This window comes from Gekko japonicus, unplaced genomic scaffold (assembly GCF_001447785.1).
Source record: "Gekko japonicus isolate JY-2015 unplaced genomic scaffold, Gekko_japonicus_V1.1 scaffold760, whole genome shotgun sequence".
NCBI lineage: Eukaryota > Metazoa > Chordata > Lepidosauria > Squamata > Gekkonidae > Gekko > Gekko japonicus.
In genome coordinates, this window is record NW_015169798.1 from 212,984 (window position 1) to 240,585 (window position 27,602).

At 43.0% G+C, this 27,602-nt stretch overlaps 1 protein-coding gene across 1 annotated transcript in view; it reads right to left on the minus strand.

Annotated features, from left to right (window-relative positions):
- RNGTT (RNA guanylyltransferase and 5'-phosphatase) overlaps positions 1 to 27,602 on the minus strand; it is a 270,839-nt gene that overhangs the window by 92,308 nt on the left and 150,929 nt on the right. Inside the window, exon 12 of the mRNA XM_015417084.1 lies at positions 3,797 to 3,865. Coding sequence (XP_015272570.1) covers positions 3,797 to 3,865 — 69 coding nt within the window. The remainder of the gene's footprint in view (positions 1 to 3,796; positions 3,866 to 27,602) is intronic.

The window sequence follows — 27,602 nt, forward strand, 5'->3', positions numbered from 1 at the left end:
AGAGCATTTGCCAGCAAGAATAATGAAGGCTCTAGCCAGATAAAATATAATAAGGACTAGATTGCTACTACCTAAATAAGTTGGTGTTTGTGGAGAGCATGGCCAGTAACAACCAGGAGGCTTTTTTGTACCGACAGAGGATTGGCTTGCTCCAAAAATAAACACTTATTATGGAACCAGAAGTAAGTTTTCTAAAAGTTAAATTATTACTAAAACTAAATTATTAAAAGTTTAAAATAACTATTTTCCATGCAGCTTCAGGTGGTGTTTTATTGATTATGGTTTATTCCAGGACATTATGAAGGTAATTAAGAATTTACAATACTGAGCTGGATTTAAGAAGCTGACACCTCCTTTAAATATTGGATTACATCTGAGGAAGACTATAAAGTTGAAATGAGTTCACAACCGGGTACTCATTACGTTGGACTATGTGTACTTTTTTGCAATATTGTATAAGTAAGAATGTTGGACTAATTGTTGTACTTTTGTAAAGTTTTAGAAAAGCAATGTAAATCTTATAAATGTTGTTCATATCACAGAGTTTGCTTGTGGTTTTTTCCTGTGGATATCTGTGGTCCCTTTTTTGTTTCATAGCTGGTACAGTCAGAAGGCCAGAAGAGAAGCAGTGAGCACCCAGATAGGAGGAAGAGAACCTGGTTGAGCACAACCCCTTCCCCTCCACATCTGAGATCTGAGGAACCTAGAGGCCCAGACTCCACCACCAGCTGGGGACCAGGAAGAGGCTCCAGTAGCTAGGCTCAGCTCCTTCCCTCTCCACACCAGTACCCTGCTTGGCCACACCAAGAGGTGCTCTTCCCTGAGGCAGTCCAAGCCTCTCATAAGTGGTTTGTCATTCCAAAAACTTCTAAAGTTCCTTGAATAAATCACTCAATAAAAGCAACAAAGAATCATTCGATGATCTATAAAACAGCATCACCTATAAAATAAAGACCCAGGGAACAAAATAAAACAGCAGTAAAAGGCAAAACATAATAGCTTGGATCAGGCAGAAAGGCCCACAGAATGCGATGGCCTTTTTTGCCTGCATTCCCTCTCTCTCAGCAGCTTGCTATTTGTTCCAAAAATGGTTGCGTTTTGTCCATGAGGTCCTGTAACCCTTAGGAGAAGGAAGGTGAGGAAAGATCCTTCCACCAACTCTGCAAACTTTCCCATGGATCCAATCCATTGGTCTGGTCAATAAACTGGGCCATCCTGCCAACTAATTTCCAGCAGAGCTTATGAGGCATCCTACAGCAGCATGCCCCCTAGCCTGGGGAACAAAAGTTTAAAAAAAACCACAACTCTCTCACATGCCCAGCTGTCTTACTTCACTTAACACAGTCATGCAGAGAAGACTAGCACCAACTTGTCTCAGGCCACAGGTAGGTATGTATACACACACCCGCCTTCATGGTAGCTACTCACACACAGACAGCCAAGAATTATATTTCTGGAAATCTGGATCAAGAAATGTGTACATGCTTTGGCACTTACATGCATGCAGAGGAGTTCCCAATTGCCCTCTACAGCTGCTAAATTTTATACTCCCCTTTTTCTCCTTGTTCCGAGGGTGCTCCTACTTACACATTTGAAGGATAATTGTGCTGCAGTTGCAAATACAGACTGGAAAAACATACTGGGTTGTCCAAAATCTCATTTTAGAAAACTATTTCCAATACTTCTAAATATTCCAACAAAAAATAATAACAGTAAGCACAACACTTTTGAATGTTCACACACATTTTTGGTAGTATTCTTAACAACAACCCTGTAAGGTCAGTGTCATTTTCATAATGGGAGGGGGGGAGCACAGAAGAGCTGAGACTAGAAAAGATTAGCTGCAACCCTAGTGAGTTCCTTCCAGAGGTAAAGTCTGAACTGAGAACTTCCCAGTTCATAGCTCAGACTCTTGTCTACTATGGTACACCAATTCCAACACTAAGTTTCAGTCTGGTAGCACCTTAGAAACCAACAGGAATTTGGGGGTATAAGCTTTGACAGTTAAAGCTCCCTTTTGAAAGCCTATACTCCAAAAATCTTGTTGGTTTCTAAGTGGCAAATGGACACAAATCTGGCTCTTCTACTGCAGACCAACAAAGCTACCCTCCAGAAATAGTTCCAACGCTGAATTTATACCCTCTTCCAACTTTTCTGTATGACAATCTTGCACTGAAGCAACTTCTTGTTTGCTTTGTCTCTGTTACTTTCATTCACCTTTACAGGGCTAAGAACCAGGAGAAACTTTGTTCAATTGCTGACTCAAAGGTTAGAACTCCTGAGGTATTTCTTCTTGGCATTTCAATTAATCATACATTCCTATCACTTGTAGCATTGATTTCATGTTACAAATCTTAAGCCTCTTCTCTGGTTACAAACTTGCTTGTTTACTTATATAAAATCAAATTAAAGTTGTTACTTCTATAAAAGAAAGCTCTTAAAGACTTGCTGAAGCTCAACTTTCAATCCCTGTCTTCTCCGTTTAGGCTTTCTTAATAAAGCAACTCAAAGACTATTCATCTTTCTTTTAGTAAAGGGTTGCTTTTTCACCATAGATAAAGCCGGTAGACAACTGATGTTGCCATTTCTTCAGACCATCAAATTACCCTTCAGCTTCTTTATGTTGCACTTATTCACCCTTCTTATCCAGTCTCCTTTTGTTTAAAAATGGTGCTAAAGCCATTTGTGTCTGCTAACATTACAGAGGTGCGGAAAAGATCTTTTTATATCTCATAATTCAATATCCTAAAGAATTTGCTGGAAATGCAACACCCTATAATACCAATGTTTAAGAATGTCCAACAAAGATATTCTTATCTATAGCTTATAGGGCACCCAGACCAGCTGCCAACCGCAAAATATGGCAACTCACACTGGGACAACAGCTTCAGTGCATAGACTTGCTCTATTATGATTGTAAGTTATGCAAAAACTATCATCATAAATTGCAAGCTGGATCCATGGCACGGCTTACTCAGCAATGTCTGTACCCATGTACACTTAATCACATCAAGATTTTTTTCCTTGAGAAAGGAGATAACTATGAATTGTCTATGTAGTATAAGAAAAGCCACTTGACATTACTTTGTAGAGTTCTAACTGCAAGATAAATGTTTTAATTGTAAAAAAAAATATTACTGATCAATATAGATGTATAGGTAACATGAAAATAAATATTTTATTAAACCTACACCAAGTCACAGAAATTTAAAGCAATGATAGAAATATTACTATTGCTTACCTTTCCTGATCTTGCTTTCCTGATCCACAAAGCTACCCATTCTATCCACATTGTACATTCAGAAATCTATCCAATCAACATTTATGCCTTTATTTTTTCTATTAACATAAAGTTCTACCTCTTTTGTTGCTAATTTTCACAATTCCCACATAAGAAAAATGTGCCACACAGTGCCAGCATTTTGCTCATTCTCTAACACATTTATTCAAAAACACTGGATTGAATATCCATGAGGACAGGAGCATACAGGGAATACACTCAGGTACTTATATCTTTGGTCTTTCTATTAAGAGATGCATGTGGAAAAATATGCAGTCCCACATATCTCTGGATAAACTATTGTGAAGATTTCAAGATAACACGAGAAACTGCTTATGGGAGCCAATTGATTCTGCAGACAGTTTAACTAAAAGCCAGGAAGAAGGGGTGTTACATCATGTTAAATTACTCCCCATTTTTATAGGAGTAAATGAAAAAAATTCAATAGTCAAGTTGCTGAATATTCTTATCAAAAACATTATTAAAGTGATAAAAATCAAAATCATAATAACTTACTCCTGTAGGCTGAAAAATTAGTCCATCCACTTCATGACTGACTTCTCTAGCAAAGTTTCCTTCAAGAAGCTGCAAGAAACAACACAGAACAGTTTTACTGGAATCTCAAATTAAATAGCATGCTGCGGATTTTTTACTGTATGACATCTATATGTCATACTATGTAGACACTGTGAGCTGATCCATACAAACTGATCCCACACAACTGCTTCAGGAGGACATAAAAGTGATGCTGCAATTACAGTTGGACCAGGCTTGCATGAAAGTATTATTTTTGTCTGGTTTCTCTGCTCTTCTTAGTTTGCCATGGTGGTTGGGGGAGGGGAAATTCCGGGTGTGTGTGTGTGAATGCTGTGTGTGAAACATGCTATCATAGAAGCTGTAACTTTTCCTGAAGAAGCCTTCCTCCCAGAGGAATGTCCTTGAAGCCTTTGGTGCCAGCCTGCTAGAACACAAGTGTTTTTTTTTGCCCGGGGGGGGGGGGGTAGACAATGCAACGGCTAGGCGGGATGGATGCAAAGTGTGATTGGTCATTCACAGGGGGTTCATTTGAATTATATATATCTGTACCTGTGCCCACCAAAATCTTCAGTTCTGACACAGTACTGTTCTGGTCTGGATCATGTCTATTTCTCAATAAACAAATCACTGCCAAAGAGAATGTTGTTGAGAGTAACTTGTCCAGGAGCCTGACAAAAGGCTATATACAAATAGCCTTCTCAGTTCCTATAATCCCAGATCCCCCCCCCCCATCTGCTGCTATTGTAGTAATTAGGGCACCAGTAGAGGAACCATTTCATACAAATAGTGTGGTTGACAATATCCCCAAATATTCCCATGGTAAACTGCACAGGACACAGGTCTGGTGTGAACAGGTCTATATGGGTTACAATATTTTTGACCAATTTAACTTGAATCAGTATGCTGTTTTCAATAGGAGGTCATCTTCCTTTTATATGCCTTCCAAAGACACATCATGTTTCTTAACTACCTTCATCTGTGACCTCCTGTTAGCCTGTAGAACTCTGAAATATGCATTTGTAAATATTTTACTTTGAAACAGATTTTGGAGATAAAAGTCTATTGAGATGAACGTTTTGGGTTGTTAAAGGGTATTTTTACGCAATGAACTTTAGTAAACCCCTGGAGACAACATGTATACAGGGAAACTTGTGGGGTTAACAACTCTGAAAAGCTAACCATTAACAGAACCAACTACTATTTCTGTTTTCCTTAACTGGGAACTGTGTTTATTCGGTTCAGAGATAATGGTGAACACCCATGGCAATGCTTGAAAAATATACTGATAAAAACAAGCTCAGACTCCCCTGACCAAAAGACTGGAATAACATTATAAAGTAAAATTGATTCCATAGCTTGCTGATTTGAAAATGCAAGTGAAATATAAACATGCTGAATAAAATGTATCGGCATGTGTGTAAAGTGCCATCAAGTCACTTCCCTCACATGGCGACCCTATGAATTAATGTCCCCCCAAATGTCCTATTGTTAACAGCCATTCTCGGGTCTTGCAAACTGAGGGCCATGGCTTCTTTGATCGAGTGAATCCACTTCATGTTGGGTCTTCTTTTCCCACTGCCTTCAATTTTTCCTAGCATTATTGTCTTTTTCCACTGACACTTGTCTTATTCATTTATTTATTTATTTATTTACTTGGGTCTTTACCCCGCCCTCCCGCCGAAGCAGCTCAGGGCGGCTTACAACAATTTAAAACAACATACAATATAAAACCAGCAAATACAGATATAAAATACAATAAATACAGTAAAACTAAATAAGTACGGCGGCGTCCTGTGGTAAAGTGCTAGTGTGACCCAGCCGGTGCAGTCAGTTCTTATTTGAACGCTTGGTGAAACAGTTCAGTTTTCACCGCTCTACGGAACTGCTGGAGGTCCTGTAGTGCTCTAATTTCATTAGGGAGCTCATTCCACAGCGTTGGCGCCGCCAGGGAGAACGCCCTGGTCCTGGTTACCATCAATCTGGCCTCCCTAGGCCAAGGGAGGGGCAGGCAGTGTTGTGATCCAGACCGCAGTGCTCTTGGAGGAATGTACGGGGAAAGGCGGTCCCTCAGGTAGGCAGGCCCCTGACCATTTAGGGCTTTAAAGGTCAAAACCAGCACCTTGAAGCTCCAGGAGCACACACAAACTCCTGACACTCAGTGCTGGCACCAGTGGCGCCCCACCGAAGGCCGGAAGAGGGGCCCCTAACCCCGAGCTGCTCCGATTCAGGGAAAGGACCTCCGTCTACGTCGAATTCAGTTTCAGACGACTCAGCCTAAGCCATCTCGCTACGTCCTGCAACACCCGGTCCAGATCTTCCGGGGTAGAGCCAGACCGCCCGCCCAACAACAGATAGAGCTGGGTGTCATCTGCATATTGGTGACACCCAAGCCCATACCTCCGTGCAATCTGGGCAAGGGGGCGCATGTAGATGTTAAATAACATTGGGGAGAGCACTGCCCCTTGGGGCACTCCACAAACTAGTGGGTGCCTTCGGGACATCTCCTCCCCAAGCCGCCACCCTTTGTCCCCGACCTTGGAGAAAGGAGACAAGCCACTGTAAGGCCAGCCCCCGAATCCCCACGTCGGTGAGGCAGTGGGCGAGGAGCTGATGGTCGACTATGTCGAACGCCGCCTACAGATCTGACAACAGCAGCACCGCCGTCCCGCACCAATCCAGATGCCTCCGGAGGTCATCCATGAGGGCAACCAGTGTTGTCTCCGTCCCATGACCACAGCAGAAGTCGGACTGGAAGGGATCCAGCATGGAAGTGTCATCCAGAAAGCTCTGCAACTGTATCGCCACCGCCATCTCTATTAATTTGCCCAAATAGGGCAGATTGGAGACTGGCCGATAGTCGGCCAATTCAGCCGGGTCCAAGGATGGGTTTTTTTAGGAGAGGGTGGACCATCGCTTCCTTAAGAGCCCCTGGGAAAAGGCCCTCCGAGAGGGACCTGTGGATAATGTCCCTAAGGGTGCCTCGTAACCCCTTGCGGCCAGCTTTAATTAGCCAGGAGGGGCAAGGATCAAGGCTGCATGTGGTTGGTCGTACAGTTGAGATCAATCTGTCAACTTCCTCTAGGCTGAGAGGGCTGAAACAGTCCAGAATGGGACCAGAAGACGCACATGGGGCCTCGAGTTCGCATACTGTCTCAAGTGTGGCTGGGAGGTCGCGGCGGAGTAGCAAGACTTTATCTGCAAAATAGCTCGCGAAAGCCTCACAGCCTATATCCAATTCCCTGACATTTTGACTGCTCTGAGGCAGGGTGGTTAAAGACCAAATCGTTCTATACAATTGTGCCGGGCGCGAGCTTGCAGACGCAATTTCAGCTGCGTAGAAGCCCTTCACAGCCTTGGTTGCCATCTCATACGACTTCATAAACGTTCGATAGGATGCTCCTGACGCTTCGTCATGAACTCACCACCACTGTCTTTCTAGCTGTCTGAGCCTTCGCTTCATTAGCTTTAGCTCCTGGATATGCCAATAATCTAAATAATCTGAAGTAGAATGTAGTTCAATGATGAAATAAGACCATTTTGTTTCAACATCACAGTAAACAGCAAACCCTGATTAGTTTGTACCACTGTGAAGACTGGTGCCAAGATAAACCTCAATGATGATTAAGCTCAACATGGAGAATACATGCCACAGTTTAGCTATACGAACAGTCCTTTTCTTTTTTCCTGCCCTTCTACATATAACATATTAAAAACTCTCCAAAAGAAAAATATTTTACACTGTACTCATTTATTTAAAAATAACTCAATTAAGCATAGAACAAAAATAACTTGTATTTACATGCATGGTTCCCCTAAAAGAGGCTGAAATCATGTACAAAATGAGTGACTATTGGGTCTTCTCATTATATGACCAAAGTACAGTAGCCTCAGTTTATTAATTTAGATTCTAGAGAGAGTTCAGGCTTAATTTGGTCAAGAACCCACTTATTTGTCTTTTTAGCTCCACAAAACTTTGATCCACAAAACTCTCCTCCAACACCACATTTCAAAGGAATCTACTTCCTTCCTGTCAGCTTTCTTCATTGTCCAACTATCACACCCATACATAGTAATGGGAAATACTATGGCACAAATTAACTTGATCTTGGCTGTCAGCAACACATCCCTACACTTAAGGATCTTTTCTAGCTCCTTCATGGCTGCCCTCCCCTGTTTCAATCTCCTTCTCATGTCTTCGGTGCAGTTTCCCTTTTGGTTGATGATGTAGCCAAGGAATAGAAAATCTTGAACAATTTCAATTACTTTTTTAAAAAATCATTTATTTTAGAAAAACAGTAAGGGCACAGAAAAGGGAAAAATTAAAAAATGGGCTATACATAATGTATAGGACAGAGAATAATTTCCCTTTCATCCCCTTCATTATTATTTTTAAGGTATTATCTATAAAATATAATAATTCTGATTTCTATTGGGGTACAATTGTATTTATCATTTAAGCTTTAATTTTCAAACTTCATAACCAATCTATTTTGACTGCACTGGCTTCATCATCACTATGTATTCAACATATTCATTAAAACCTTTAATAGGTATTTTTTTATTTATTTATTGGATTTATAACCCGCCTTCCTCCCCCCGCAAAGCAGGGCTCAGGGGAACAGAGGTCATTTCGGGGGGGAACACGGGGGAACACAGTTCCCCTGGGTGAGGTGCAAGGGAGCGGGACACATGACGAAGCCCCGCCCCCTGCTTCCGGCCACCCCGCTTCCAGCCCTCATTCAGCCAGGAGGAGGCAGGAGAAGAGGGAGGGTAAGTTGCTTCCTTCCCGTCTCTCCCCACCCCTGCCTGCCTGGGGCCAGGGAGGGCCTTGGCGGGGCTTCCTCGCACTCCTGCCGGCCTTGCAGGTCCACCGCCGGGTCCCTGATGTCAGGGTGTGTGGCATATGCTAATGAGTTATGCTAATGAGTTCCCCTAGCTCTTTTTCTACGAAATGACCCCTGCAGGGGAATAACAATAGGTTAGGTTAAAACCTTTAACAGATATCTAAAACAACTCTAAAATTTACAACTCTAAAACTTTCAGCAATTAAGAGCACAATAGTGCCTCATTTCCTGACAGTGAGGGAGGGGAGGGAGAGAAGATGTAAAGAAAAGGGAAAAAGAGGAAGTCAGCCTAGTTAGGGATCATTGCTGTCCTCAGCCATAGGCTCGGTGGAACATCTCCATCTTGCAGGGCCTGTGGAACTGCATCGAGTCTGGCAAAGCCTTGGCCTTGCTTGGTACAGAGTTCCACTAGGCCAGGGCCAGGATCAAGAAAGCCTTGGCTCTGGTCGAGGACAGCCAAACACTCTTTAGGCCAGGGATCACTAGTAGATGTTTATCAGCTGAGCTCAATGGTCTTTGGGGGGGTATACCAGGAGAGGCGGTCCTGTAGATACACTAGTCCTAGACCGCTTAGGGCCTTAAAGTAGTATATCACTATGTAAAAGAAAGTCTAGTATGTATCTCAAATAGAGAACCCATTTATATTTGAGATATTACATTTGGAACAGATTTTAATTCTACTTCTATTTCATTACCAAACTTTCAGTTGGTCTCCTGCTAGCATAATGCACATAATATACACTCCCTTTTCCCACAAATTTCCTAATAACCTGTTTCTCAAATAGGTTGCTAATTTTGCCATCACTGCATATTCAGCAAGTTTATTTTCCCATTCCTCTAAATGTGGACATCTAGTTTACATTTTACTGCATAAATAGTTCTAGCCACTGACAGCACATATATGAATAGCTGTTCTAAATTTTTTGGTAATTTGTTAGGCAGAATGTTTAATTGCATGATCTTGGCTTCCATTGGGAATTTAACCTTTAATATATTCTGCATGTTTCAGTGTATTCCTTTCCAATATATTTTCCCTTTTTTATGTCCACTACATATGAAAGATTTCAACTATGTCTTGACGTTTCCAACATTTTCCTTTGTAGTTTTTAATGTGATTTCTTGATGTCCTTTGGCATTATATACCATCTGAAAAACATTTTGTACCAATTTTCTCTTAGTGTCTGGCTAACTGTACATTTGGTATCTTTTCCCCATAATCACAGAATCAGAGTTGGAAGGGGCCATACAGCCCATCTAGTCCAACCCCCTGCTCAATGCAGGATCAGCCTAGAGCATCCCTGACAAGTGTTTGTCCAGACGCTGCTTAAAGACTGCCAAGTGAGGGGGAGCTCACCACCGCCCTAGGCAGCTGATTCCACTGTTGCATAACTCTGATTGTAAAAAAGTTGTTCCTGTTATCCAGCTGGTACCTTCCCATCCTTAATTTAAACCCATTACTGCAAGTCCTAGCCTCTGCTGCCAACAGGAACAGTTCCTTGTCCTCCTCTAAATGACAGCCCTTCAAATACTTAAAGAGAGCAATCATGTCCCGTCCTCCCCCCAACCTCCTCTTCTCCAGACTAAACATTCCCAAGTCCCTCAGCCTTTCCTCATAGGGCTTTGTCTCCAGGCCCCCGATCATCCTCGTCACTCTTCTCTGCATGCCCTCCATTCCGTCCACATCCTTTTTGAAGTGAGGCCTCCAGAACTGCACACAGTACTCCAGGTGCGGCCTTACCAATTCAATGTAAAGTGGCATCTTGTGATTTGGATGTTATGCCTCTGTTGATACACACCATGATTACATTAGCCTTTTTTGTCACCCCACCACACTGGCTGCTCATATTTAACTTTCAGTCCACCCTTATCCCCAAGATCTTGTTCACACACACTGCTACTTAGTATGCGTGTTCCTCATTTTTGTTACCCAGATGTAGAATTCAGCACTTATCCTTATTAAATTGCATCTTGTTCACATCCACCCACTTTGCCAGTGTGCTTAGATCTCATTGCATTCTATCTCTATCTTCTGGTGTGTTTGCTGCTCCTCCCAATTTAGTGTTATCTTCAAATTTAATGAGTAGCCCCTCCACACCCTTATCCAGATCATTTATAAAAATACTGAGAAGTACTGGGCCCAGAATTGAGCCCTGTGGCACCCCACTGGACACCTCCCTCTATCCAGATGAAATGCCATTGACAACTACTCTCTGAGTGCGGTTCTCCAACCAGTTCCCTATACATCTAACTATCCCACAGTCCAGTCCACAGTCCTTTAGTTTACCCATCAGAATATCATGGGGAACCCTGTCAAAAGATTTACTGAAATCCAGGTAAACATCACAAGCACTATACCTCAATCCAGTAAGCTTGTCACTCAATAAAAAAAGGAAATGAGGTTGGTCTGGCAGGACCTGCTAGGGACAAATCCATGCTAACTTCCCCGGATCACAAAGTTGTCCTTTAGATGCTCGCAGATTGATCCCTTCAAAATCTGTTCCAGTATCTTCCCTGGGACAGAGGTCAGACTGACTGGCCTGTAGTTTCCTGGGTCATCTCTCCTCCCTTTTTTGAAAACTGGGATAACATCTGCTCTCCTCCAGTCCTGTGGCACATCTCCCGTCCTCCAAGAGGTCTGGAAGATGATGGAGAAAGGCTCTGCAAGCTCTCTAGAAAGTTCTTTGAGCACTCTTGGGTGCTTAACATCTGGCCCTGGGGATCTGTACTTATTCAATGCAGCCAGGTGCTTCTCAACTACCTCTCATTTCTGTTGTTGCATAGATATCTGTTCTTTAAGCTCAAAACAGTTCAACACATCACCAACAACTTAAAACCTCTACTAGATAATGACAGTTCCCTTTCACAAGTACTGGGGGGGGGCAAACCTTTTCAAACAACCCCTCACCTACAATAATTTCAACATCTAATTTGAATATAGATACTGGGACCAGAGCTTGCAATAAACCCAGATGCCAACTTTGCTGCCACATACACCCAGACAACACAATCACTAGACCTAACAACAACTACACCATCAGAGGCTCATTCACTCTGACATCAGGAATCACAAAATTGAGAAACCTGTAGAATACTTCCAGGACATTCAGTGGGTGACCTCAAAGTAACTTTTATTACAAAGGAAGTTGAGGAACAGAATGGAAAGGGAAATTGCTGAATTACAAGTTATTACAACACTTGGAACAAAAACCTCCCCAGGACTCAACAGGGATATTGGTTTCTTATCTCATTTCATATGCTAACTCATTCAGTGCTCACATACTCAACAAGGACTATAAATCCTCTGTATTTTAGTGTATTTCTTTTTCAGAATAGTATATTAGAATACTGAATGTAATCCAAGGAATATTGGGATGTTTTGCTGACATGACACTGGATCCACCTCATAAAGTGCTGTTAAGTGATCTCCACACCTTGGACATTCTCGTTTTGCTTCCCATAATTAGAAAAGGCACCTTTAGACATTCATCTGCTATTTTGACATATTTATTGCTTTACAAATCTTGACTTTACGACCTTAGCTTGTTAGACTTTGCATAGTTTAGTTGACTTTGCATAGCTTAAACATCATGATGTTACATCTTAATTTTCTGTTAAGTCCCTGTTAGAAGTTTGAACCTTACCTACCATTCCAATGTATTTGAAAAAGTGTGCCTTGTGCACAAAAGCTCATACCTTGAATAAACTTTTGTTGGTCTTAAAGGTGCTGCTAGACTCTAAATTTGTTCTATTGTTTCAGACCAACATGGCTGACCACCTGGATCTATAAACATCATCATGTTACATGCTAATTTACTATTAAGTCCCTGTCTATAAGTTTGAGCCTTACCTACCATTTCAATGTATTTGAAAAAGTGTGCCGTCCACACAAAAGCTCATACCTTGAATAAACCTTTGTTGGCCACTGGACTCTAAATTTGTACTCAACTCGACTTCCACTTTTCATGGTCCTTGTATTTCTCTGACATTTGTTATGTTTCAAGTTGATTTTTGTTTTCCTTTTTAATATTTTTTTTTAAAAGTTGCCAAAGTGGATTGAAACTGCAATATTTAGCATGTGTGAAAGCGCAATTATGAGAGAACAGGTTTTCCAACCAATAACAAAATTTATAATCCTATAATACACTCTTATTTATATGTTTGTTTAAATGTTAATATATCAAATTCTGCACCATTTTGTATGTCACTTGCAGCAGCTTAAAACAAAGTATAACTCACAATAACATTTTACAATAGATCAATTTTTTTTAAATAAACCCCACCCCAATACAGCCAGCTTAAAATTCCATAATAAAAAATATACATAAGCCCACAGGAAAAGCATTCAGAAAAAGCCACAGTTGGGAAAGGAGGTTGCACCCAGATGAAGAGGAGATTAAATTAAATTAATACATCTTGTCAGGAGGAGCACTCTATGGAAAGAGCAGAGTAGGGCTTCCCACAACAGCTCTAAGAGCATATGGAAATGCATGTGGGAAGACATTTCCCAATTAATGTGGCCCTAGCACTCTCAGTGAGTTTAATGGTAAGCTGTAAACCTAAAAAAAAATCATCAGGGACGTCATCTTATGAGATCACATACATCAGGTTTGTCCCAGTGAATACAGCAGGGGTCCACAACATGGTGGCCATGGGAACCCTTGTGTCCGCCAATACCTTTCTTGGTGCCCACCAAGTGTTTTTAGAAAATAAAAAGGGCAGGATGGAGCTTTTGCACAGCAAGGCTTCTGACTGGCCACTGGATGCTTGATTGGCAGTGCAGATTCTAAAAACAATGCTTCAGCAGCATCTGCTACTACAACACAAGGATCTTCACTGTGTAAATGAAGGTAAGCTGCAGCAGCCATTTTGTGGCAGTCATTTTGTTTCTGTGCCCACTGTGTTATGTCAGAATCCCAAATGTGCCTGCAGGCCCAAAAAAGTTAGGACCTCCTGGGTTACAGGATTCCAAAATTCAAGTTGACCTGTGATTACAGCATAAAATGAAATACTACAAAATATAGAAAAAATAAAAATCGAGTAGTGGCTGGACATCTACATTCTGCAAAATGAATTCTGGAGTTTGTGTGCAAAATGCTACCAAATCACTAAATGCAATAACCTATCCTAGAGTTTGCAGGAATTATCTCTGGGTCTAACCGTGAATATTACTTCCCCCACCCCACATGTGGTGGGATCATGAGTAGCCCAAGGATCACACATTTCTGCCCTATCCCCCCTCCAGTCTCTTCACTAAATGTACAATGCATGAATCAGGAAATTTCACTTTTAAAAAACCAAGTGTACTAGTCAAAGAGCTACACAGAAGAGGAGAGGGAGGGATGCCCAATACAAAAGAACAGGAAACTGGATTTCTTATTTGCCAAATGGAATATACTCTCACTGTCTTTCATTTAAAAAAAAAAACTTTCAGCATTTGGACACCTTCAGGGGGATCTAGATAAACTTATTCTTATGATCTTCCCATAAGTTCATACAAGAGCAGAGATCCAAACACAAGACTCTAATGCAGCGGTTCTCAACCTGTGGGTCGTGACCCCTTTGGGGGTCGAACGACCCTTTCACAGGGGTCGCCTAAGACCATCGGAAAACACAAATTTTCGATGGTCTTATGAAAGGGCTCCCAAGTCTCGCCAAATTGTGGCAGGGGATCGCATCTCTTTGCAGAATCCCTGCCACGGGGACGGCGAGACACGTTGCACCTGCCGTCGCCAGGACATGTCCTGGCGACGGTGGGTGCAACACGTCTTGCCGTCCCCGCAATGTAGCAATGTAGTTTACTGTTGTTATATTAAGACTGTTACTCATGCTACACCATGCTTCAAGACAAAATGTCATTTATTTGTAATTAGAAATAAATATTTCACAATATATAATTACATACTGTTTTGTGATTAATCACTATGCTTTAATTATGTTCAATTTGTAACAATGAAAATATATCCTGCATATCAGATATTTACATTACGATTCATAACAGTAGCAAAATTACAGTTATGAAGTAGCAATGAAAATAATTTTATGATTGGGGGTCACCACAACGTGAGGAACTGTATTAAAGGGTCGCGGCATTAGGAAGGTTGAGAACCACTGAGGTATGTATAAAATGCTACCCACAATAACTCTCAAAGTGGAAGAAGCTGACAGTTGAAAAAATACCTCTCTTCCTCTCCTCACCTCCCAAAAAACATTTTGATTGGATAAGAAGCACCTATGACAAACTGTTCAGAGCAGTGCATAAGGTGCTGGCCCATGTGCTGAGAATTCCAGTGCTGAGAATAAATTGGTCAAATCCAGTGCTGAGAATAAGCTGGGCAATCTTCAGTTTTACATACAGTTCTCACTTGCCTACAGCTACTCGGCAATGTGTCTGAAAGCTTTGCCATCTTACTTTATGCAATATAAAAATGTGTGCTTCCAGTTCTCATGCTTTGTTTTACTGTGGTTAAATCTAGGGACGTTCAAATTTCTTCATATTTTCAACTAGGAACCTGTGGTGAATAAAACTGCCTCTAGCGACCATGCACAGTACACACATCTGAAATGCCCTTTCACTTCCTCCCTCTGACAGAAAAAAGAGCCTGCACTGACAGCAGCAGCACTGCTGTACTTTTCTAACTAGAAGACAGAGAATACAGTGCACTGAGACCCAATCACAGCACTCTGCAGAATAAGCTGAGACAGACTGTAGCAGTTGTGTGAGCCTCTTTCCTCCCCCCCACCCCCGATCAGTGTATAAACACTTACCCTTGGTGGTGGTAGTGGTAGCAACACGGGGAGCATGACTTGCTTCAAGGAAGATGACATTTGAACTGAGAACGTCCTGCTAAAGCACACCAAGTCTTAATACTATTACTGTGGTAATACTTGGCCACAGTTTCAACTGGGTGGGATAAGGTTATTGTGTGGTAATGTATAATGTATACATTACCACACAATAACCTTATCCCACCGACCTTATTATCCCAGTTACTTTTGTGAGACCTCCTCATATCTTCCTGATATCACACACCTTATCTAACAAAATAGCCTCAGGTATATACACTTGTCATTCTTTATTTGTTAAAATGTTATTTACAATAGATTAAGATCGACTGAATATTTGAAACAATGTTATTTATTTATTGTGTGGTAGGAAAAAGTGTGCAAGTTCACCATACAAAGTTATTAAGATAGCACGCTGCATATCACCAACTACAAATTAACCATAAAACTGATTTATCTTCTTCTTTACAAAAGGGAAAACAGCATGATACTGATGCTCACTAATAGCATCAGCTAACTAATTACTATCCATGATTCATTTGTAGCATTCCAAACCTGATTAATGTCAGGTCAAGTTTAACATATGATGAGGTTTATTAGTAATGCTTTGCTATCCCACAGCTTGTCAGTCTTTCACAGTGAGTGCCATCTGTTACATGTGGGAATAACAGTCAAAGCAATGAGAGCTCCAAATTATTGCAACTGGTCACTAATGTACATTTAAAAATTGTCCAGGGCACAGAAACTGACAATGCCTTTCAAATTTTCCAAAATACAGCTGATAACATTTGACAGTATTATAAAATGTACTTACAGAGTATTCCTCTACCATAAAAGCTATAAAAGTCCTAAAATGTTATGAGTGCTAACTATAAATTAGTCACTTCATGAGTGCTGAAGATGTATTAGTGTGCTAGTCAATGTATAAAGACAGTTTTCTCAATTAATAAATTAATCATGCATTGTAGAGCTAGGCCCCTTCAGATCCTAAAACTGTACACTTTGCAGCTTTCCCCATGTCTCATTTAATGTCCCAAAGTAAGATGCTTTGTATCCAGTGCTTTCCTGGTACATGAAAGTTTGTGTGTACATTTTTAAAGGAGGGCAAGAGATATTCTGTAACATCCTGAGGTAGCTTGTTTAGCTAATATTATAGACTGGAAATATTTTCGTTGTTTCATAGAAGATCTTTCTCCACTATAAAAACCAAACATGTAACCAATTAAATACAGAGAAAAACAAGTTGCTTACCTGTAACTGAGGATTTTTGAGTGGTCATCTGTGCATTCATACCTCTGGGATATAGTGCGCCTGTGCCGACCTCGATCAGTATAATGGAAAGCAAAAGGGATTTTTGCGCCTGCTCCCCAGTCACGTGCCGGGCTCCACTGTGCATGACCAAGGGAGGGACACAACGATCCGCCAGTTCCTTCTGACCGCTGCCCTCAGTCTCCAAAGAAGAAAGGAAGGACCGAAAGCAGAGGGGAAGGAGGGCGGGTGGTGTGAATGCACAGATGACCACTCAAAGATCCTCAGCTACAGGTAAGCAACCTGTTTATCTTCTTCGTGGTCTCTGTGCATCACACCTCTGGGAGACTAGCAAGCAGTACCCACCTACCTGGAGGAGGGAGCTGAGGTCCTAAATCTGCGCCGCCTGCAACACCGCTCGTCCTGCCATGGAACGCTGATGAAGATGTACATTGAGGGCATAATGCTTCACAAACGTGTGAGACATGGCCCAAGTAGCTGCATTGCAGATATCTTCTAGCGACGCACCTCGCAAGAAGGCTGTGGATGCCGCCACTGCCCAGGTGGAATGCACCTGTAGTGGACCCGGGAGCAACTTCTTAGCTAGCACATAGCATAATTTAATAGTCTCCACAATCCATTTGGAGAGGCACTGGAATGACAGCTTCTGCCCTTGAGAGGGTAGAGCATAAGAAACAAACAAGGCCGGTGATTTTCTAAAAGGTCATATTTGATTTAGGTAAAAGAATAAGGCTCTTTTGACGTCCAACTAATGAAATCGGCATTCTTCCTCCGTTGAAGGGGACGGAAAGAACACTGGGAGAACAATGTCCGCTTGTATGATGAAACTCAGAAACAACTTTCGGTAAGAAAGAAACATCTGGAGACAACGTGACCCCATTGTGCTGGAAACTCAAATAAGGGGGGTCACAGTGGAGTGCTGATAACTCTCCCATTCTCCTAGTGGAGGTAACCGCAACCAAAAAGGCAGTCTTCCACAACAGAAGCTGCAGACTACAAGTAGCCATTGCCTCAAAGGGTCTGTCCATAAGTCTCGTAAGTACCATAGGCAGGTCCCACGCTGGTGTGGGACCACGTGACAGAGGGAAGAGGTGGTCTGAGAAACTTCTTGGTCTGAGGTTGGGAGAAAACTGAATGACCATCAATAGGCGGGTGATTAGCCAAGATTGCGGCTAAATAGATCTTCAATGAGGCACAGCTGAGGCCTAGGTCCAGACGAGATAACAAGAACCCGAAGATTGCCATCAGGTCAGATGGAGGTGGTGGCAATCCCAACGAGTCAAGGTGATACAAGAATTTCTTCCACTTTTCAGCGTAAGAAATCCGGGTAGACGGTTTGCGACAGTTCAACAGGACGTGATCTATTCTGTCTCTGAACTCTCGAAAAGGATCCTCCAAACTGTGAGCTTGAGACGCTGCACATCGTGATGCAGTATCTGCCCTCTCCCTGTGAGGAGCAGATCTGTTGCTGGAGGAAAATGAATGAAGGAGCCCTTGGATAGGTGGGGATAGGTGGAGCAGAGTGGATAACCAGTGTTGCCAGGGCCACCACGGAGTCACTAAGAGACAGCGTGACTTTTCCTGCATCAGCTTTGACTAGTACTCTGGAGATTAGCGGAATCGGAGGGAAGAGGAACACGTGAAGACGGGACCAAGGGACCAAAAGATCATTGCCAAGAGACAGGGGGTCTGTCCCCGATCTGGAGCAGAACAGACGACATTTTCTGTTGCTGCGAGTCGTGAACACATCCACTTCCGGATGGCCCCAGAGGTGTAAGATCGGTTGGAGATAGATCCAATTGAGCTCCCACTCGTGCTCCGATGCACCTCCTCTGCTCAAGAAGTCTGCTGAGCATTCAACGTCCCTGGTAGATGGACGGCTCTCAGGAACGTGTTTCACGACTGACACTCATCCCATAATTCCAGGGCTAGCCGACATAGGCCCCTGGATATTGTACCTCCCTGTCTGTTGATATAACACAGGGCCATAGTGTTGTCTTTCAGGACAGTGACCACCTGCTGGGCCACCAGATGTTGGAAAGACCTGAGTGCATACCGCACTGCCAGCATTTCCAGAAAATTGATGTGATGGTGGGCTACATGGGATTCCCATTGCGCCCCAACACAAAGTCCCTTGAGATGTGCACCCCGTCCCCACAGCGACGCATCGGTAGTCAACATGAGCGTTGACGTGGGTGGATGAAATGGGGCTCCTGCTAGGAGATTTACTGGATTTGTCCACCAAAGCAGAGAGCCCAAAACAGTCAATGGGAAGACAAGACAAAGGGATTGGGGTTGACTCTGTGGGTGAAACCTGCGGACGAACCAGAGCTGCAGAGTGTCATGCCTGCCCCTGACCTGGCGCCTGGGAGCTCTGAAACTGAAGACTCCGTGCCTTTAACACCATCAGAGGCACAGGAGTCTTTGTCAAACCTAAGTGCCGGAAAGGATGAGCACCAGCCTCCAGAACAGCCTGCACCTGAAACCGATCAGGCAGGGCCTGGCCCCAGCAGCACGCCACCTGATTCTCCGCCACCTGTCGACCGGCTGAGGGATCGGAGATGCCGGGACTTGGCAACCAGATGCAAAGAGGCACGCTTGCGCGGCTGGAGATCAATAAGCCCGAAGTTCTAGGAGGATCAAGGACTTCGCGGGGTAGTACTAATGAGGCACTAATGAGTTTACAGCCCAGCGAGCTATTTGAATAGGTCGCTGACTGCTGGCAAATCGTGCTGGCAAACTTGTCCTTCGGACCAGGAGCTCTGCACCTCTGACTCTGTTCCTGATATCTGGCTCCTGACTGACTTCCTGGTTTCTGACACCAGTCCACGTTTTGACAACCCCCTGGCTCTTGATCTTCAGCTCTGCACCCTGACTTCAACGCTTGCCTATCTGGACTCTGACTCTCGGTAATCCTCTGACTACGGCCTGGCTTTATGTATTGGGACTTTTGCTCTGATTGTTTTGCTCTCTTTCTGGCTTGACTCTTGGACTGGACTGTGAACTCCCCCTCTCTGCCTTGCCCCACTGGCCCTGTCGTGACACAGAGGTCTCATGTGCAATCTGACAAAAACAATGACATTGATGGTGGCCGCCATCAAGCCCAGGAGTCGCTGGATTTGCTTTGCCATGGCATGCCCGGTCTTGCAGAATAGGGTCACAAGATCGACAATGTCCCTTGCTTTCTGGGGAGGGAGGAAGGCCTTGCAAACAACAGAGTCCAGGATGGCTCCTATAAACTGCACTCTTTTGTTGGGAAGGAGCATAGACTTTAGTAGGTTCACTTTGATGCCTAAGGAGGTAAGGACGGACAAAATTAGGTCAATATGGGTGAGCAGGGATGCCTTTGAGTCTGCTACCAGTAACCAGTCATTTATAAAGGGAAATATTCGAACTCCCCTTAGATGGAGGTGTGCCACCACGACCACCATAACCTTCGTGAAGACCTGAGGGGCCGAGGACAGTCCAAACGGAAGGGCTTTGAATTGGAAATGACGATTGCCCATCGCAAAACAGAGGAAATGGCGATGGGCAGGGTGGATGGAGACGTGAAAGTAGGCATCAATGAAGTCCAACATCACCATCCACGTCCCTGGTTTTAGGAGTGGAAGAATGGACTGTAATGATATCATCCGGAACTTTTTGTATAGGATGAAAAAGTTCAGTTTCCTGAGGACCAAGATGGGGCATAAGCCTCCGTCCCGTTTCAGTATCATAAAGTAACGAGAGTAGAAGCCCGCGAGATGTTGGGCTACGGGTACTGGCTCTATAGCATCCTTGCTGAGAAGGACTTGAACCTCTTCCAGGAGGGTGACTGACGGTGGTGTGACGACGACGTGGGTAGAGGAAAGGATTTGGGAAAACTCTATGAGGTATCCCAATTTTATTATTGACAGGACCCATAGGTCCGATGTGATGAGCTTCCAAGTCAACAAGTGAGGAGACAAGCACGTAGCGAACGAGGGAAGGAGGTAGGAGTCAAAGACTCTGTTTGGAATTCTTGGTGGTTTGGGGTCTAGATTGGGATGTAGACGAAAACTTGGGTTTTCCTCCATAAGGACGAGAGGAACGACTAGGGGACCTTTGCCAGTGTGGCTCGGAAGACGATTTTGATGAGGGTCTGCTGGACCATTGCTTGGTCCATGGTTTTCCCTTGTGAGGTTTTGTAGGAAGTGCAACCCCTAGGCTGCGAGACGTCTTGATGCTTTTGTCAAGCTCTTGGAGCACTGTATCCATGGTGGAACTAAAAAGTCCACTGCCCTCAAATGGAAGGTCCTCTACGACAGTTTTCATGTCTGGCTGTAGGGCAGATGAACAAAGCCATGCGTGCTGGCATAAGGCAACTGAAGAAGTGAGAGTCTTCGCTGCTACGTCCAGTGAATGCTTGGAAACGTTAAGTCGATGTTTTGCCAAAAGCATTCCTTCTGCCTGGATACACCTGGCTTGATGACTGCAGTCATCAGGAGGGTTGAGATAAATTCTGACATTTGTTCCCAAAGGGCATACTGATAGTGTCCCATGCAAGCAGCATAGTTAGAGGATTTTATACCCATAGCTCCAGCGGTATAAAATTTCCTCCCAAAAGAATCAATTTTTCTTCCTTCCTTGTCTGGAGGGGTAGAGTGGCTACTCTTGCCCTTGGCAGATGAGGAAACCACTAATGAATTTGGTTTTGGATGGATGAAGAGGAATTCTGTCCCCGCTTCTTGGATCTTGTACATATGATCCAACCTCTTATTGGACATCAAGACAGACCAAGGATGAGCCCAAGGAGCTTTGGCTGTTAGTAAAAGGACCGAAGTCATGGGAAGAGCAACCAAGGTCAATGTGTCCATTTGGACGATGTCAGTGACTGTCGGAAGAGGCTGGATGGTGGGTAGAGCTAACGTGTGTGCCATTCGTTTGACAAAGTCTCCGTTAGGCTCAATGTGCTCCGATGGTGAAATAGGGAGGTCGACCTCCACTTGCTGCAGTGGGGACGGCTCTATCGGTGGGTGTGAACTCTCCTCATCCAAGTGAGAGCTAGGGGAGCTGGAACAATTTGATGGTTCAGAGAACAATGTCTGAAGGATCGGCATTGAAGGTAATGATTCTGACTGATCCATAGAAGGAGACCGGAGCCTTTAGCGATCAGTCTCGACTGTGAAGGTCTAACAAACTCCAGTGCCGGGGAGGGCTCTCGGTACCGAGAAAGTCTAGATGACGACGATTGACGATCCCACTCTACGGGGGGACGTGGGGGAAGCCATGGCATCGATCCCGAAAACCTTGTTTTCTTAATATGTACTTAATATGACAACACACAAAAAAATTTACTTAATATGTACTTAATATGACAACACACAAAAAAGTACTTAATATGACAACACAAAATGGGATAAGCCTCATACAGATATTGCCACTGGCGCTGATTCCAGGTCAGTGGCTGACAAGGCGTCGGTGATCGATCCCGATAATCGGGGATGAATGGAGGCCAAGGGATGACCACGTGTGTCCTTCGGTCTCATTGCAGGTTCTCGACATCGGGGGATCAAGGAACCTGAGTCAAGTCCAGCTCCTGGTTGGAGTCAGGGGACTGGATGGGGCAAAGCAAAGGTGACCGAAGTGCACCTTGTGGCTGCCTTAGGCTTGTAGAATCAAGCGAAGCGGCTGCAAGAGAGCCTTTCTTGTGCTTCTTAAGCTTGATAAGCCAAACGTCCTTGCCCTCCTTACTTTTTTGGAAGGAGTATGGGCTTCGGACTGTTGTGCCTGAATCAGGCGTTTCGGCAGCGATTTTACAGCATCGATGGAAGTAGATGGCGAAGACAAGACGACTGTCGATTCCGAAGCTGGCATCGACATCAAGGGGTACCCGGATGTCTCCTGAGATGATGGCATCACCAGCAAGAGCACGACTTCCATCAGCACCACCTGAAGTCGAGCAGCCCGATTCTTCCTGGTCTGTTTGGAAAACTTGGAACAATGGGCACAAGAGTCTACTTGGTGTGTTTCCCCAGGCACAGAAGACAAAGGGAGTGTCCATCTGGGGGGGCGATCTTACTGCCGCACTTCCAGCACTGTTTGAAGAAGCCCCACCAAGTGGTCATAGGCCAGAGGGAGGGGTAAATAAGCAAAGTCCAAAGAACAACTAACTACCACACACACATACATACACACATACATAAACCTTTATTGGCATAACACAGCAACAAGAAGGGCAGTGAAACAGTTAGAAAAATAAATAAACAAATTAATAGGTCATGGCAAATTACACTAAAATACACTAAAATACTTTCCTCACTAACTAAACTTGAAGAAAAACGTGGCCCAGAGGCCTAAAAAGAGTAGTTTTACCGACCAGAACGGAGAGGGTCCTACCAGCGCAGCGGTCAGAAGAGAACTGGCGGGATCGTCGTGCCCCTCCCTTGGTCATGTGCAGTGGAGCCCGGCACATGACCGGGGAGCGGGCGTGAAAATCCCTTTTGCTTTCTATTATACCGATCGGAGTCAGCACAGGTGCACTATATGAGCCCAAGTACCCAGTGCTTTCCTGGTACATGACAGTTTGTGTGTACATTTTTAAAGGAGGGCAAGAGATATTCTGTAACATCCTGAGGTAGCTTGTTTAGCTAATATTATAGACTGGAAATATTTTCGTTGTTTCATAGAAGATCTTTCTCCACTATAAAAACCAAACATGTAACCAATTAAATACAGAGAACTGAGGCAATTATATACCAGGCCTAAACCTCGAAAGGGAAGATAGGCTGAGATTATGGATTATCTCATCATATTTAATAATTTAAAATAATTATTCAAAACAATACCTCCATATATGCTTACAGTGCATTAGTACTTAATATGACAACACATTAACATTAACAAATTCAGGATAGTAATTCAGTGCCTCACAGTGTTACTCTTTTTAAAAGCAGAGTTTTGTCATTAATTCCCCAAGATGTTTTCAAGAGACACTCAAATAGGAAAAACAAACAAGCCTGAGATAGTTTCGCTACAACATACTGGAGAACACTTCAAAAGGAAGTGAGATCTCTTGGGGTATGAAGGACCATTTTAAAAATGTAAATTAAAAGTATAATTTACTGCATATTCCAAGTGTATTGATCAGGAAAGGTCTGGTTATGTTTTAAGACTCCTTGTAAGAAAAATATTAGCATGGAAGTTCCCTATATTGGCCAAGATAACAAGAGCTGTATCTCAAGGAGACTTTGTCCCATCCCAAATGCTACATGGCTACTTTTAAAACTGAAGAGACTTTTTAAAGCAGTATCTAAGTAGTGAATGGGGAACTGTTAAGGTAATGATGGGGAAAGTAAAAAAAAAAAAAAGAAGTATAAACCACAGAGTTCTAATACTTAAGGGCACTTACGTTTTCAGAAGACAGGGTTAGCAATTTCTGCCAATTTTCCCCTCCCACTGAATCCCACTAAGCTCCACTCCAATTTTGCTCCTGAGGAGGTCAATAGGCCCTCGGGAACAACACTATTTGGAATCTGTAGTGAGAGGGGGAAGCAGCAGAATTGCTGCCCACCCTCCACCCCCCACTTCTGGAAACTTAAAGAATCTTTTTCAGAATCATGTGACTGGATACAGACCTATCTCATTCACCTAGAACAGTATGGGGGAGATTAACAGGGGATCTGCAGTGGGAGGAGGAAATCACCAGCACTCCCCCTCCCCCTTTTCTATGGGGAAGCAAAAAAAGGGGACAGGGTCCAAAGCCTATCAGTTCAGATACAGCAAAGAATGTGCTACATGAACAAATCCTGTATCCTGTGGGCCTTCACTTTCCCTATATGCAGTCAAAATTTATTGACTGTAAAATGGTTTGATCCAAGATTGCAACGTTTTATTTTTTAGTTGCTGTAGATTTTCTGGGTTTATTTGTTGTTTGCAACAGGTTCCCAGTTAAACACTCTCCACACACGCTATTGATAGTTACAGGTTTTACTGCGAAATGATAACTGTGGATTCAAGAGCTTTTGTCAGAACTGAGAGTAATTGCTAGGTACACTCTAGATATAGGAAAACTCAGTAAAGTTCCATTCACCCAGTTCCCCCATGTCATGCCCTAAGCCCCTCTCATAACCATAGCAACCTGGAGAGATATGTGTTGCCCTATGACCTAGTCCTAGACAAAGCACAGACATCTTCAAGGTCTTCCATCGGTGAGAAGAACACATGAGACTCTCTTCGGAAAATATTACAGCAACTACTCCCCAACGTTCATTCCACAGACACTCCCCCCCCATAGGAATGCAAGATGACAAGCGAAAGTAAAATACAACTAAGAGATACGATAGCTAAGCAGCAAATGAATAGGCCGCAAAGGCCATGAGAGACCTGAGCTTGACAAAACCCAGCTTAGAGGGAGAACACAAACCCCAGCTTGCCAGTTCTTATGTAATGGGAGACTCTCATTTACCATAAAAGGGGCGGGAGATTAGACTGCATGAGCCCAGGACTTGCTCATGTACAGATGAACACAACTAGAATGTTTAATAGTTTTACCTGGACTGAAATGAAAGCATCAAGTCTTTGAGAAATTTAAGATTAAAACAGCAATGTAAACTATATTGGATAATACTCAATTTAAGAAAGAGGACAGAAGTTGCCAAAATAAGACAATTGAGAGTAAGGCTGCCGGAAGTGGAAGTAGGAATGGCACTTCTTCCTTCTAAGCCTCTTTCTTTGTCAGTGATTCAGTTGCACTGAAGTGATTTCCAATATGTTAGTTTCTCCCGTTAGGGATATATTGGGTGGGGTTTTTTTTGTTTTTGTTTTTTTGGGGGGGGGGACTATATTGCCAAGAAGTAGCTTGCAGCCTGATCCTTTTCCAAAAAGGCACATCAAGCAATGTTAAACATTTGCTGTTGAATTCATGAGAAAAATATGGAGAGCCAAGACCTGCTTCAAAAGCTTTCAGACACACCAATTTGTTCCACAGCATCAACTACCACTCAGCTGTAAGTACCTTTAGCCTGGATAGCCAAGTCTAGCCCGATCTCATCAAATCTCAGACGCTAAGCAGGGTAGACTCTGGCAAGTACTTGGATGGGAGACCTCCTTGAAATACCAGAGGCGGGAGGCGGGGGCAGACTTTATTCAGCCACCTCCCTGAATATCCTCAACACCCCAAGTAGGGGTCAGTCACCAGAGGTCACCATGACTTCCAAGTCCACACACACATACACACTCACACATGCGCATGTACACACACACACATACAAAAATACCAAAACAAATCTAGGTACTAGGCAAATGTCAAAATTTTAACTGTTTTAATGCTGAAGCTCATGATTTTGTTTTATTTTTAAAAATGGTCTTGGGCTAACCTGAGTCCTGAGCTGCAGGAGGGGGTGGGATACGAATCTCAACATAAATAAAATAAAGAAGAACTTCAACTCTCTCTGCTCTAGTATGCTTAATTAAGTTATCAAAAGGCTACGTAGAGTTAAGTAATGATTTAATCAAGGTCATCTTTCACAATAATATTAGAGATCAAAGTGCAATTCCCTGTGGTTCATGCTGCACAAAAAATGGTATGCTAGCAGGAGAAATTAGAGAAATAATGAATAGTGAAACATAAAGAAATGCACTTTACTACTAAGGTGTAAATCTTCTAATCTTCTTCAGAGACACTAAAATAAGGAAAGGCTGACCAAGCAGAAGTGGCACAAGGAGGAAAAGGAGAAAAACAGAAGAAGATGACAAATAGGGCAGAAAACAAGAAGGAACAGATGGAGCTGGGAGAAGGGCAGAGAGAATAATAATGCCAATTCTGGCAGGAAACTCAGGGCTGATAGGTGAGGTGATTCAGTCCTTCCTGAAGGCATAGAAAACAAAACTGAAAATAAAAACAAAGAAAGGAGGTCACGATTTTGGCAAAAGAACAGCTCCAGATGGTGTCAATTCTTTCTCTACTTACCTATGGAACTCAAAATGTCTAGTAAAATACATATATTTCTCTTTCTATTCTCATGCAATTTTAGTTCTATTCCTTGCCTTCTGCATTTTTCATTTTTCAGTGACAAACTGCTGATTTTCCACATAGTGCTCAGCCCTCTATTCATTAATTACATTTAATTCAAATGTACAAATCTGGATTTTTTTCATTTAAAAACTATGCATACACCAAAAGTGCTAGAGGGCAGTGTTAAATATGGCAGTTTCTAAAAGAGAATAGAAATTACAATGGTTCAAACATTAAATGAAGCAAGAAAGTATAACAACTAGGAAGTATGCACTTTCAGAATGTATGTGTATCCTGGTGTTTGAAGAAAGTACCATGCTGTTTTATGGTTTACTCTTCATGGCAACATTTACTCATTCCCATTCATCTCCTGCTAGGACCAGCTGTCACAATTTAATCACCTAATATACTTAGAAGTGACACATCAGAGCTATACTATATGTTGGCATTTGGGAAAAGTTGCACAGTTGTCTCAGATATCATGATTTAACTTTCTATCATACCATTTGGGTCATGTTTAATCTATAGCAATCCTCAATGGAATAATGACCTGGGGAAGAAAAAGAAGAGGTTTTCTGTTTGTGCTACAGATAATTAGTTAGAAATACAAAAAGGAATTTTTTTCATACTACATGGTTAAAGAACGAGCAGTGTTGACAAACAGTAAGGCACCACCTCGTGGCACCTCTTGACTAGGGCAGGGAATGGGACCTTGTAGTAAACACACACAGACACACACCACACAAAGTGGGATGTAAAAACTGGCTATTTAAAAGTGTGATTGCCCTACCACAGCATACCTAAGAAAGGCAGAACTGGACATCATCTTCCACCGGTGGGTCCAGGATGGGGCAGTTTCAACAAACAGGATGTCAAAAAGCAGTGCATCACCAAGAGCACACAACAGGTAGTTCAT